The sequence below is a fragment of the Cajanus cajan genome, chromosome 3 (genome assembly GCF_000230855.2).
Source record: "Cajanus cajan strain Asha chromosome 3, NIPB_CcT2T_4, whole genome shotgun sequence".
In the NCBI taxonomy this organism is placed as follows: domain Eukaryota; kingdom Viridiplantae; phylum Streptophyta; class Magnoliopsida; order Fabales; family Fabaceae; genus Cajanus; species Cajanus cajan.
The window spans coordinates 61,784,639-61,799,858 of record NC_138519.1 but is presented as its reverse complement, the minus strand read 5'-3'; the positions used below and the strand labels follow the sequence as shown (position 1 = coordinate 61,799,858).

The following is a 15,220-nucleotide window of genomic DNA, read 5'->3' as shown; positions in this document are numbered from 1 at the left end:
TATTAAATATAGGGTAGTGAATACATGCAAACACAACAAGAAAGCCATTAATTGTATTGTATAAACATTACTAGATCGTGCATCAGAACCGAAAAGGATAACATTCTTTAAAAGTTTTAGAAAATTTGGGACATTTACCAATGGAGATTCTCAAGTAAAAACAGGTGCATTCTCGCTAAGGTGTATTCTCAAGAATATAGTAGAAAGCACAACGAATCAAACATCTTGTGCTCAAACTTTTCATTTCAATGCCTCTCTATGCATTAACAATTAGTCAGGCAGAGCAAAACAATTCAAATTCAAAAAGCATTTTGAGAAAAGTACGCAATTCGCATTTTGAGAAACTAATCATTAATAAGCTCTCACATGAAGTGTTTGATTAAAAACTCTCTTGATCTCAATCTAAGATCAAAATATTCAAGAATCTTAGCTCTTCACAATAATGTCATCTAGGTTCTTGATCTAAGGCAGAATAGGTTGGAGTTGGGGTTTGTTGGGGGAAATTTTGTGATAAGTAAGGATTCCAATCCTTATGAAAAAAATGTGTTTGTTGAGAGGAAATTCTTCATTTTGTCTCTTATGTTTTCTTAAAAATGTTTAAATAAAGTATCAAATAGTTTTTAAAGTGTCAAAGTATCTTTATATGATTATTTGACAAATTGAATTAATGAAATAAAATATAAAATATTTTTTAAGTTTTTTTTAAAATTTAGTAGACTTGATATATACATTAAAAAAATTTAATTTAATAGTTAGATCATTAAAATTTGACGTAAAACATGAATTAAATAAAATAACATGAAGTAAGTTATAAAATTGTTCTTATGTTTTCTTGAAAGTGTTTAAACGTGTTACATGAAATGACTTCATCATTAAGCTAAAAAATTCAAGTATATATAACTTTATATGATGAGGTTGAAGTTTATGTAATACTGACTTACAAAAACAAAACAAAAAACAACTTAAACACAATATTTAATCAATCAACCAGTGAGAAGAAAATCTTTTACACTAAAATTGAAAACCAAACAAGAAACAACTCAAACACACAAAAGAAAAACTTAATAAAAATAAAAAAGGGAGATAGAGTGATAGAAGACTGAAAATCAAATATCATAATCAAAACTTAAAAAAAACAAACATACTTACATATACACATACACACAAATTCAACCATAATTGTTCACAATCATGACTAACAAAAAACCATTGATTATTAAAGGCGAGAGAGTTCAAGAGAGAGACGTATTGGCTGGAGAGAGAAATCACAAGCTTGAAGACAATGAGAGAGCTCTAGAGTGGTTGAAGTGCGGAAAGAGTAAAATTAATTTTTACTTTCTCCTCTTAAATATATGTAGTCGGATTATAACATTAAGATATTAGATTCACAAATAAATCAACGTGAAGATTATCGTTGTGTATTAACTTTTATTTTAATGGCTAATAAATAATAAGTTTTTATTTATTTATAATTTATTAGTCACAAAATCACTAGTTTAAAATAATTAAAGTATCGGCATTGTCATTGTAAAGTTTATTTTGCAATAGTGATACAAAAACTAAGCCTGTTTTGGTTGTTGTAAATCCTTTAAGAAAGTTTTTGTATATGGTAATGACTATATTGGAGTCTACAAGTATAAAACAATTGAAATCCCTCATGTATACGAAATTAATGATACAAAACCATCCAAGAAATGATACCAGATGAAGTGAATCAATCTATAATTATAGTTGTACCTACAAAGAGGATACACCAATGATCTTCTCGCAGTCTGAAGGTCGAACGAGTGCTCTGATCCGATGTGAGTAGAGGGGTTGGTACCTGCAGAAGGCACTCCAACGCTCAAGTCAGGACAAGCACAGATATCTAGGATAATTAATGAACAGTGACGTTACCTTTTGTCTTGAGCTATTTATACTGACATTTATGGGCCCTGGACCCCATGGGCCCTGTGACGTACTTACCGTATTAGGTAATACACCTTAATCGACTAATTAACCCCTAATCTTTGATTAAGAGTACCAAATGATGGTAGGCTGATCCTGGTGGCCGATTGGCATTCGGCTTCCTGGTTCCGCCATTCGGCGGCCGATGGGGTGGTGGCTGAACCCCCTACCTGTACACTGCCCCCCAGCCTTGAGGAAAGGTGAAGCTTTCTTCAAGGGTAAAATGGAGACAGTTGCTAGGGTAAGGTGAACGGTTGCATGCCTCTAACCGTTGGATTTCGGGGATCGAACGGTTACATTTTTTCAAAACTTGAATTTTTTCCCGCCCGTTTTTGAGCTTATAAATAGCTGGTTGGTAGGGCCATTTACACGTATTGCTCTGAACCGAATTGTGGTAGCAGAAGGTTTGAAGCCGATCCGACTAACGATTGTGGCTCTGAAGAAATTGGTAAGTTTTTATCGCCATGGTTAATACTTCTGGAAGTTCTTCGGCCAGTAGCTCTCGGTCATCATCGTCTGAGGGGGCCTCGTCCAGTAGTTCGAGCTTTTCTAGTGTGGTTCGGTCTTTAGATCATGCCGAAAGGCCGAATGAGAATACTTCGGAGGAAACTTCTACTAGCGGGGTTGCCGAGGTACAGGGGAAGTCGAAACGCGTGTCGAATCGGCAACAGTATGGTCCGTCCGAGGTGCCTAGCTACGAGTGGGTGAACGGGGAGGTGACCTCCTACTATTCACGGTACCAAGACACAAGCATGATCACCAACCTTCTAGATTATACAAATTGCCTAACTTTTAATGCCAAGGAGAATCCATACCCGATTGGTATTCGGTCGTGCCGAAACAATGCCTTTCTGAACCCTGATACCGTTTGTCTTGATCAAAGTGGGGCGAAAATGGAATCGTTCTACATATATGATTGTCTCCTTCGGGATCTCAAAGTAAAACTACCTTTTGATGAGTTTACTATGGGAGTGTTGAGGGTTCTCAATGTTGCCCCAACCCAATTACATCCGAACAGCTGGGCTCAACTGCAGGGTTTCAAGCACTTGTGCCGATGTATTCACATTAGGCCTTCCCCACTACTCTTTCTTTATTTCTACTCGTCCAGACCCTCCATATTGGCCAAGTGGTTGTCATTGAGCCGAGTAGGGGAACGACAATTGTTGGATAGCTTTACATCTTCCTATAAGAATTTCAAGGCGGGATTTTTTCGAGTGACCATTCGTCCGAATGGGAGACGTTTCTTTTTCGGTGAGGATAACAGAAGCTTGTTTCCTTTATACTGGACACGGGCCCCTCGGCCATACGATGTAGTACCGAAGAGTCTTCTTTCGGCCAAAGAATGAAAAGATTTAAAACTGTTACTCCGCCTTCCTCGGCGCTTGCCGACCCAATCTCTAATTAACTTGGTTGAGTCTCCCCTATGGGAGAACAACCTGATAGGTACGTTATCCCTCCTATTTCGGCTATTGGATAAATTCCTATTGATGTTTACTTTATCTTTTTTACAGGAATTATGGTGTCCAGTGGAGCTGACGAACTTAGCATCCGCAACTTGTTAGCCGCTCGAGTGAAGCAGGTTAAACAAGTCGGGGGTTTTGGTACTTCGACTGTTGCGCACACTCCCCAACGTGAGCAAGATAACCGAGAGCTTCCTTCGCCCGAACGGAAAAAGAAGAAGGGGAGGAAGGGGAAAGAGGTTGATCGGGAGCGAACGAAGAGGAAGGGTTCTGAGGAACAATCAGGGAATCCGAAGAAGGCTAAATCGGTGCCCGAGGCATCACCCAATCAGACTGTGATTGTGGTGCCGCCCCAAATAATGTCTCGGGCTTTTCTGAGTGATGACGTATCGACCGATACCCTGATTCGGTTCGATGCAGTTTCGCCGTTCGGGCAAGAGTTCTTGGCCGGCCTGGAGACGAGAACCAAGTGGAGACTTTTCTGCGAGATGCAAGCGCGTTCATTGGCCTTGGCTCATCACCTAGCCATGGAGCCTGTCGGCGAGGTGATGCATCTGAAACAAAGTCTAGAAGAGGCCGAGAAGGCCACGGCCGAAGCTATTTCGGTCACCGAACAAGCAGCAGCCAGAAATCGCGAGTTGGCTGCCGAGCTGGATTCTGTTAGGCGGGAGAATTAGACTCTTCGCCTAGATCTACAAAAGGCAATCAATGAAGAGCTCCGCCGAGCAGAGATCGCCCAAGCTGAATACAACCGCCTGAAAGAGCAGGCTAAGGAGAAGATCGTCGCTCAGCACGAGGCTGGATTTAAACATGTTGTTCGGCAGGCAAAGCACTTCGGCCAATTCCTGGAAGACTTTGACTTCGACATGACCCAGGATTTTTATCAAGGTTCATTTATGTCCTTTGCTGAGATGCCCGAGGGGGCGAACCCTGATGACTCAGAGCCGGGAGCTGTCCCCCAGCCAGAAGGAGATGCTAACGCTTCGTCTGGTGAAGAGGAAGATGAACATGCCAATCCCGAGCCAGAAGGGGAAACTGAGACTCATGCTCAGGATGACACGGTCAGAGATTCAGAGGAGTAGTGTTGATATTTTACAAGGTTTTTTGTAGCAAGGGGGCCGATAGAGCCTCTTTTTTGTAGCAAGGGGGCCGATAGAGCCTCCACTTTTGAATGAAATGGCACTTTCTATTGAATCATGTGGTGTATTTTTGAATCAATGCTAATTCAGATCGTCTCTCTTAACTTAAAAACTTAAAACAAATTTATTCCAAGAATGTTTTATATAAACTGTTCCGAAAGAGTTGTCGAAAACCGAGTGGAGGTTACTCGGAAATGCTTTGATTTCCTAACAAAATTGAGTGGGCGTCATTCGGGAATGCTTTGGCAGTCATAGCAAAACCGAATACAGGTCACTCGGAAATGCTTTGATTTCCTAGCAAAACCGAGTGGATGTCGTTCGGAAATATCTTGATTTCCTAGCAAAACCGAGTGGAGGTTACTCGGAAATGCTTGATTTCCTAGCAAAACCGAGAGGGGGTTACTCGGGAATGCATGGCATTCTTGAGCAAGACAGAGTGGATTCACTCGGACTTGTGTTGCTTCTTGGGCAAGACCGAGTGGATTCACTCGGAATTTGAGTGGATTCACTTGGAATTGCTTTGCTTTGAGCAAGACCGAAGGAGTCATTCGGAATTGCGCTACTTCTTGAACAAGACCGAGTAAGTCATTCGGAATTGCGCTACTTCTTGAGCAAGACCGAGTGGATTTACTCGGAGTTGCGTTATTTCTTGAGCAAGACCGAGTGGATTCACTCGGAATTGCGTGATTTTCCGAGGCACATCCTTGGCCGAGTTGATCAACTCGGGAGGGAAGCCTTTTGTGCAATTTTCTGAGGCACATCCTTGGCCGAGTTGATCAACTCGGGAGGGAAGCCTTTTGTGCGATTTGCCGAGGCACATCCTTGGCCGAGTTGATCAACTCGGGAGGGAAGCCTTTTGTGCGATTTTCCAAGGCACATCCTTGGCCGAGTTGATCAACTCGGGAGGGAAGCCTTTTTCGTGATTTTCCGAGGCACATCCTAGGCCGAGTTGATCAACTCGGGAGGGAAGCCTTTTGTGCGATTTTCCAAGGCACATCCTTGGCCGAGTTAATCAACTCGGGAGGGAAGCCTTTGCTTTATTTATTTCTTGTAGCCGATGAAGAAGAAAGAAAGAATAAGGAAACAGAATGGGATAATTGAACTGATTTCATTTATGGGTGTCTCGTTAAAAACCTTGTCGGCCAAAACCCCTTTTCACTTTTTTACAAGAGGAGAAAAGACCGACCGAGGAAAAGAGTGCACCATGACTGTACATTGATTTACACAAATCAACTATAATAATTCTTTAAATGAGTTGCGTTCCATGTTCTGGGGATGACCTTTCCTGAAAGCTCTTCTAATTTGTATGCTCCGTTGTGGAGGTTGTGGCAAATTCTGAAAGGGCCGTCCCAGTTGGCAGCCAACTTGCCTTCCTTAGTATTGCGTCGTGCTGGTCCTTGCACCCTCCAGACAAGATCTCCCTCGTGAAATTCTCTTTTGGAGAGTGTAGAATTAAATCGCCTGGCCATTTGCTGCTTACAAGCTTCGGCTATGATCTGGGCCTTGGTGCGGACTTCATCAATCATATCGACTTCGGTTCGGAGTGATGCTTCATTAGCAGTCTCATCAAAATGCTGTCGCCGAAAGGATGGTTCCCCAACTTCGACAGGAATCATGACGTCGGTGCCATATGTTAGCCGAAAAGGTGTCTCTTTAGTTGTGGACTGAGGCGTGCACCGATAAGCCCAAAGGACTTCTAACAACTCCTCGGCCCAAGCTCCCTTGGCATCTCCCAATCGCTTTTTTAATTCAGTGAGGATCACCTTGTTAGCTGCTTCGGCCTGCCCGTTGGATTGCGGATGTTCTACGGACGTAAATCTGTGTTTTATGCCAAGATCTTGAATAAACCGATTGAGTTTTTGATCAGTGAATTGCAAACCGTTATCAGTTATGAGTGCATATGGAATACCGAAACGAGTAACAATGTTCTTTCATAAAAACTTTTGAACATTAGCAGCTGTGATATTGGCAAGTGGTTCGGCCTCGACCCATTTTGTGAAGTAATCTACAGCAACTAGCAAAAATTTGCACTGACCCTTGGCGATCGGGAAAGGTCCAAGAATATCCATACCCCACATTGCAAATGGCCAGGGTGAACTAATACCATGAAGTTCTTCCGCTGAAGCATGAATAAGGTTACCATGTCGCTGACAAGATGTGCAATGCTTAACAAACTTTGCACAATCATCCCCAAGAGTAGGCCAATAGTATCCTGCCTGAAGCACCTTGGTGGCCAGGGTTCGTCCTCCCGAGTGAAAACCGCATATCCCCTCATGCATTTCTCTCAAAATATATTTAGCTTGCTCTGCATCAACACATTTCAACAATGGGATCGAGAATCCCCTTCTATATAGCTCTCCTCCAACCATGGTATATCTAGTAGCCTGCGTTCGGAGCTTTCTAGCAGCCGCTGGGTCAGACGGCACTTTACCATGTTCAAGATGATCTACCATATCAGTAATCCATGTTCGAGTGGACTCCTCAACTGCCAAACATTCAGTAGTTGCCACACTTGGAGCTTCAAGGTCTAAGTGAAGCGTGGTTCTCAACTGTCCAGGTTTTCGGGTACTGCTCGCTAACCGAGCCAACTGATCCGCCCTTTCATTGTGCGCTCTCGGTGTATGCTTCACTTGAACTTCGTCAAACGTATCACGAATTCTCTGAAACAAATGATAATATTTCAACAAGTTTGCATCTTTTACCTGGAAATTATCATTCACCTGTTCGGCTACAGCTTTTGAATCAGTCCAGCACTCCAATCGGCTAACTCCGATTTCTCGTGCAAGCCTTAACCCTGCCAACAACGCTTCGTATTCGGCTTGATTATTTGAAGCTTTGAACGCGAACCGTAATGATTGCTCAAGAATCAGTCCTGTTGGTCCTTCTAGGATTATACCAGCTCCACTACCTTGGTTGTTTGAGGAACCATCCACATGCATTGTCCACACATCATTCACAAAGTAACCCTTTGGCTGCAACTCATTAACAAAATCCACCAAGTATTGGGATTTGATCGGCCCTCGTGGTTCAAAACCAACCTCGAACTCCGATAACTCAATAGACCAGGCCATCATCCTTCCTGCTAATTCAGGTTTACGCAACACCTTAGCTATCGGGTAGTCAGTTCGAACGATGACACGATGACTCTGAAAATACTGCCTGAGGCGCCGAGCGGTGTGGACCAGTCCTAGTGCCACCTTTTCCAAAAGCTGGTATCTTGTCTCAGCCTCTTGTAATATGCGACTGATGAAGTAGATGGGTTGTTGTCTATCCCTTTCTTGAACTAGAACGGCACTGATTGCATCGTTTGATACACATAGGTAAACCAAAATTGGTAGCTCGAGATCGGGCTTGGAGAGTATAGGCGGTGAGCCGAGACGCTCCTTTAAAGTCCGAAAAGTTATAGACCATGGGCCAAGGGCCCAGTGACCAGAGCTATGGCTAGGAGGATACAGGAAGAGCTGGATCTAGAGAAGACTAATGGGCTTGTCAGGCCCAAGATAATCTTCACTTGGAATGCTCTATCATGAAGAGAAGGCCTTAGTTCTACTTGTTTATATTGTACAGTTTATACATAGTCTTGTGTATAGGTTATTTTTGCCTTTGTATTTGTGAGGCACTTTACTAGCTTTTTCTAGTGTTTGTATATTGATTTTGAGGTAGGTTACTTGGAGAGTTTAACTCCATTTAACCTCCCTAGTTGACACACTCATTCTTTATTTTTTCAGTAGGAAAAAGGGGGTGACATTTAGCAAAGTTAGGGAGTGTGCTTAGAAATTGGGTCAGAGTTGGGCCTAGGCAAAATTTTACATATTGGACTCATTTTGCTCCTAATTTTTCATAGATTTGATTTAGCTAGGTTTCATCATCATATGATGAACCTAACTAAACCAAATCAAAGAATTTCAAATTAAATCAAGGAGCAATTTGAACCATGGGCCGCCTAGCTTACTTCCTTCTCCTTGGCCGAATTTTTCAAGCATTCTTGCTTGAGTTTGAAGCTTGTCTTGCAAGCTTCTAAACTCAAGCAAGGTTAGCTTAACCTTACCTTGGTTCCTAAAAGAACCATGGTCAAGGTTTAGCTTCTCCTAGAAGCTAGCTAAACCGTAGGAGTTTAAGTTAATCTTATACCATGGTTCTTAATGAACCATGGTTAGGGATAACTTCTCCTACAAGCTACTATTCCCTATATATTTGATTTTCCTACACTTGTACTCACTTTTGACATATATGAGAAATCAACTTCTGAATTTTCTCTCCATCAAGAGTCACCAAAATCCGTGAGAACCTATTCCTCCTAGGTTTTCATCAAGGTTCCTTCAACCTTGCTTTGGTTCATTAACTTTCTCCATCCAAGAGAAGTAACCGAACCTCCTCCATAGACTTCACCTCCTTTGAAGCTTCTTCAATGGAGATTCAAGATTCATCCAAGGGATTAACCTCAAGTTTCATTCGGTCCTTGCATGGAATCAAGTGAAGGATCATCATTCTCCTCACCTAGTTCCATCAAAAAGCCTCTTCACACTCAATAGACCATTCAAATTTTTTCATTTTTCTCAGCAATCTCACAATAGGTTTCGTTATCTCGGCCAAACATGGAAGGAATCATGACAACGCTGTGAGTCGACCTGCCAACTGTTGAACTTGTTTGAGGCTCTGAGGGCTTACCATGTTGATGATTGCCATGCACTTATCAGGATTAGCTTCAATGCTCCGAACACGCACTTTTCCGGGTTAAGCCTCATGTCATACTTGCGCAACTGTTGGAATACCTCCGATAAGTCCACTACATGTCGATCAAGGTCTCTGGATTTAACGACCATATCATCCACATACACCTCCATATTCCTGCCTATTTGGTGTTGAAAAACTTTGTTCATCAATCTTTGATACGTTGCCCCTGCATTTTTCAACCCAAAAGGCATTACCTGATAACAGTAATTGGCCGAGTCAGTTATGAAAGCCGTCTTCTCCTCATCTCGGGAATGCATGGGGATTTGGTTATACCCCGAGTAAGTGTCAAGAAAAGTTAAAATTTCATGACCAGAGGCGCCATCGACTAACCGATCTATGTTCGGGAGCGGGTAGGCATCTTTAGGACATGCTTTGTTGAGGTTAGTATAATCAGTACACATTCTCCACTTTCCATTCGGCTTTTTCACCATCACTACATTTGCTAACCAAGTGGTATAATGAACCTCCCGAATGAACCCGGCATCAAGCAACTTGGCTATCTCCGTTTCAACTGCAAGCTTCCTTTCCGTCCCCATTTTTCTTTTACGTTGTGCGATTGGTCTTGCTTCAGTGCAAACTGACAACTTATGACACATAACCTTAGGGTCCACACCAAGCATGTCAGAAGGTGTCCACGCAAAAAGATCTTGATTTTTCAATATAACCTTGCACAGGGCAGAACGATCTTCTTCAGACATGTCGGCGCCGATGTATGTAACCTGAACAGGATGTACACCGATCTGAAATTGCACTTTTAATTCAACTGGCTCCACCCGCTCTTCGTTGTTCATTCTCAGATCAAGATCCCAAACCGGCTCCTCCACTAGTGCCGAGGCGTTAACAACATGAACCCTTTTTTATTTCGACCTTTTCTCTTCCAATGGCGCGAGTCGCAAACTAGCATAGTAACACTCCCTAGCAGCCTTCTGATCGGCGTGAATTGTGATGATTTTCCCTTTATTAGATGGAAACTTCATCGCTAAGTGTGGTGTTGAAACGATAGCCCCTAATGCATTCAAGGACGGCCTGCCGAGGAGGATATTATACGAAGTGCTAGCATCAACCACAATATACTTCACTTGAACTTCTCTGCTTTCCTGCTCATCAAAACCAAAGCGCGTGAAGAGTTTAATATAACCCCTGGTACTTACTCTTTCTCCTGCAAAACCGACCAATGGATCATCATAAGGGAGCAATTCTTTTTCAGAAATGCCCAACTGCTTGAATGTATTCCAATATAATATATCCGCCGAACTGCCTTGATCGATCAATGTTTTCTTGACAATGCAATTATGAATTTCCACACTAATAACCATCGGGTCGTCTTGCTCTGGATCAATGCCCTTGAAATCAGCATCAGTGAAGGTTATTGCTGGTAACTTCTGAGAAGACTGTCTATGAACAGTGTTGACCGACCGAATTGCTCTGAGATGCCTCTTTTGAGCCGAAGAAGTTGAGCCTCCACCAGCAAACCCTCCTGCAATGGTATTAATCACCCTCCTATGCGATGGTGCCGAAGTATCTTTTCTTTCACGCGACCTGCTTCTTTCATGTGACATGCTTCTTTCACGTGGGGCTCTATCGGAACGGTCCTGCCTGCGCCGATCCTGATATCTAGGTTGATATGAGTGAGTTTGAGACGACCCTGACCGATCCACACAGTTATGCAATTTTCCTTGCTTAATCAAATCTTCAATTTTGTCTTTAAGGGCTGCACATTCATCAGTAGAATGTCCACGATTGCGATGATACCGACAAGATTTACTAGTATCCGCTCGTGGTGGAGTGGATGCTCTTTTCGGAATTGTCAACACTTCTGAAACTAGAGCTTGTTCAAGCACCGCAGCACGGCTGGTATTGAGTGGAGTGTATTGAGTGTACTTCGGACCCCGACTAGGCCGATCTCGAAGAGATATCTCCTTGCCTCGCCCCCTGTATGGTTGTTCTACCTGCTTTTCTATCTTGCTCGACGATTCAGCTCGGGCCTGATTACGATACTCCGCCAACTCTTCCATTTGCATGTATTTATCAGCCCGTCTCCTTAGATCATTCATGTCCGAAGGTGGCTTTTTACAAATACTATTGACAAATGGCCCCGGTTTTAAGGCTGTTGTGAGATGATGCAGTGCGACGGCAGGATTAAGATCCCGAATTTCCAAAACAGCCTTGTTGAACCGATCCATAAATGTCCGAAGAGACTCCTTTTTGTCCTGCTTAAGACCAACCAGAGATAGAGACGTAAGACTATGAGGACGACTTGTTGCAAATTGGATAGTGAACTGGGATGACAATGTGTTGAACGAATCGATTGATTTGGGTGGTAGACGAGTGAACAAACTGAGAGCTCTGCCTTTGAGGGACGTAGGAAAAATCCGACACAAAGCAGCATCATCCGTCGTGCTTAGAGTCACCTGCGTCAGAAAAAAATCCAAATGTTCATCAGGATCCGTCGTACCATCGTATTTATCAATAGGCAAAGACTTCCAGTTATCCATTAAAGGGAGTTGCATAATGGAGGGGGTAAAAGGGTGTCGATGCAATCCGACGGTCGTCACGTCTGCGGGGCGGGCAACAGTGGGTAGAGCCGAAGGGAACTTCTCGGGTGTCGCTGCTGATGCATGAGGGGCCGAAGTATGTATCGTGTGAGATTGATACGATCCCTGGATTTGTGTGTTGGTGACATGAGTAGGTTTCCATGAAGTGTCTTGACTTTTCAACACCTCGTTTTCGGCTCTCAAGGCCGAAAGCTCTCTTGCTTCTCTCTCTCGTTGCTGTTTCATCAACTCCATTTCCTGCTTCAATAATCGAACCGTTTCGGAAAGATCTGTTTCATCAACAACCTCAACATGTTCTTCATTTTGATGGTCCTGAGTGTTTGTTCTCCTAGTTATCGCCATTACACTTCTTAGTTAAACTTCCAATTGCCTTCGTTCGGCCCCACGGTGGGCGCCAAATGTACCTACAAAGAGGATACACCAATGATCTTTTCGCAGTCTGAAGGCCGAACGAGTGCTCCGATCCGATGTGAGTAGAGGGGTTGGTACTTGCAGAAGGCACTCCAACGCTCAAGTCAGGACAAGCATAGATATCTAGGATAATTAATGAACAGTGACGTTACTTTTTGTCTTGAGCTATTTATACTGACATTTATGGGCCCTGGACCCCATGGGCCCTGTGACGTACTTACCGTATTAGGTAATACACCTTAATCGACTAATTAACCCCTAATCTTTGATTAAGAGTACCAAATGATGGTAAGCCGATCCTGGTGGCCGATTGGCATTCGGCTTCCTAGTTCCGCCATTCGGCGGCCGATGGGGTAGTGGCTGAACCCCCTACCTGTACAATAGCAATGGGAAAATAGCAATGCGGTACTTATTTACCCATATAGCTGTCATGGCCATCCACTAACATATTCCACATAATTTTAGTATATATATATATGGAAGCATAAAATAGAGAACATATAATTATAAAGTTGGTATTTTGGTTTTGTTATCCGATTACTTTGCTTAGATTAAGGTTTTGGGTGTATTCTTTAGAGGGTGAATACTAATTTGGAATGCTAGAACCAGAAGGTATGATGGTTCTTGAAACCCAATGCATTTCTCATTGTGTCTTCCAACCATATTTTAGGAAATGTTTCAACAAAGTAACTCTCCAATAATTACCACCGTTATTGCCACTTTAATTAAATTGTGTAACCTTGTGGTTTCACTAATTAGGATAGAAACAAGTTACTTTCAAAAGTTCTCAAATTTACAAATAATTGAGTGTATCTTTTTGTTGGCAAGGCATATCAAAGGTTTCTTGTTTGGATGGAAACCAAGTTACATTGAAAACATATAAGCAAACAACATGATGATTGATGAATATCATCACTACACATCAAATGATGATTGTTCTCGAGCAATTTCTCATGCGGCACGAGCACCTCGTCGTTCTCTTGCTACTGCAAAAAACAAAAACCAAACCTAAATATGCCATATCGATCATTCTGCTACTTCAAATGAAAATTAAATGTGATTTCATATTTTGAAATTATTCAATTTGACTCTTAATTAAATATGTAAATTAATCTATATAAAATTATCAAAATAAAAAGAATGTGTCATCATATCATTAACATTGTTAATATATATATATATATATATATATATATATATATATATATATATATATATATATATATATATATATATATATCAATCATAAATTCATTCATTAAATTTAAACTGTACTAATTTCACAGTTTTTTTTAGAAAAGAGAGAGATAGGCCCTATAATAGATGCAAATTCATTTTTTTTAACTTTATAAAATAAATAATAAAATTACACTTAAATGATTTATAATTACACTTACGATCATATCTTAAGATTATATAGCCTTTGTAAATAAAAATAATTGTATATGATACATCAATTCATAACTAAATTTATTATGTTATAATTTAAATTAATAAAAATTAATTTATTAAAAATATATAAAATTTGAAACATATATATTTGGGAGCACTATCACCTAACACAATATTTTAAAACTAAAAAACTTTCTATTTCACCCGTGTAGCACTTGACAAAGTGCTTCAGCTTAGAATTTCTTAATTGTTTGTTGCTAAAATGTTACTGTACACCACCAATGATGCAAATAGACAGGGGAATAAAGAGTACTTCTAGCATGAAGTACTTTATTATATGTCTCATCCATATACCATTAAACTAACCTATTATTGCCGACTAAAACTACAAGAAAAAAATAAAAATCACCTCCTTCGACCGCCACGCTGCCATGGTCCTCGCCACCTAACTAGGACAGCACCACCCCCCAGAAACTCCACTCGGTCATTGTCACCACTGGTTCACTTGTGCCGCTGACAAGGTCATCGCTGCCACCGACGTCGCGCATGGCCATGGGCGGTGAGGACATCGATGCACGCGAACTACGGCGGAGGACAATGGCGCGGTTCTTAGAGGATCTTGGATTTGCGAGCCTTGAGGCGAGAGAAGCGATCGATGCCGCCACCGGCACCGGCCCCATCCACCCCTCCTACATCGCCGCCACTAGCGTCGCGCAAGGCAACGGGCGGCAAGGACGTCGACAGGTGCAAGCTACGACGTAGGACGGTGGCGCGGTTCTTAGAGGATCTCGGATCTACGAGCCTTGAGGAGAGAGAAGCGATCATCGCCGCCACCGGCACCAGCCCCATCCACCCCTCCTACATCGTCGCCACCAGCGTCGCGCAAGGCCATGGGCAGCGAGAACGTCGACGCGTGCGACCTGCGGCGGACGATGGTGGCGCGATTCTTGGAGGATCTTGGATCTGCAAGCCTTGAGGATAGAGAAGCGATCATCGCCACCACCATCACCAGCCCCATCCACCCCTCCTACATCGTCGCCATCGGCGTCGCGCAAGGCCAGAGGCGGCGAGAACGTCGACGCAAGCGAGCTGTGGCGGAGGATGGTGGCACGATTCTCACCGTCAGGGTTTGGAAGAAAATCAAACCTTCCGGTTGCCAGTTACAAATTTTAGCCATTCAATTTTTAAATAATATATCCAATGGTAAAAATTAGTGTTTTATCCATGTACTACACATGTTAGAATTTTCCAGGGAATAAATCCTCCGTATACTAAGTAGAATAAAAAAGTTTTAGATTTTTAAGTATGAAGATTTCACTTTAAACTTTTATTTTATAATAAACTTTATTATATTAATAAAATTTATTATAAAGTTAGAGTCTCAATATGAGTTGGTGTATACCTTTTTTTTTTTTTTTAATATTTTATCCTATTTTAAATAATAAAAAATAATATTAAAATTAAGTGTGACCATTATTCTTATATCAAGTTAATGTTGGATACAACAGAAACAATGCTAAATACGCATATTTTCGTCTATTTGGAATGACTAATATAATTAGTTAATATTGATTTTGTTACA

General features: G+C 41.8%; 1 protein-coding gene and 1 long non-coding RNA gene across 2 annotated transcripts; both read right to left on the bottom strand.

Annotated features, from left to right (window-relative positions):
• Positions 1–10,137: 10,137 nt before the first annotated feature.
• On the bottom strand, positions 10,138–12,177 carry LOC145956374 (uncharacterized). Its single transcript, XM_083071961.1, has one exon. It carries the CDS (start codon positions 12,175–12,177, stop codon positions 10,138–10,140), a length of 2,040 nt encoding a protein of 679 aa, XP_082928087.1.
• An 824-nt stretch (positions 12,178–13,001) lies between these two features.
• LOC145955818 (uncharacterized) lies at positions 13,002–14,948 on the bottom strand. Its single transcript, XR_014432527.1, has 2 exons — positions 14,048–14,948; positions 13,002–13,232 (listed from the first exon to the last, which is right to left on the bottom strand). It is a non-coding gene; the product is annotated as an uncharacterized LOC145955818 (long non-coding RNA).
• Between the last annotated feature and the right edge of the window lie 272 nt (positions 14,949–15,220).

Bases quoted from the DNA above. Each gene is read 5' to 3' on its own strand.
- LOC145956374 (XM_083071961.1), bottom strand. From the start codon at position 12,177: ATGGCGATAACTAGGAGAACAAACACTCAGGACCATCAAAATGAAGAA.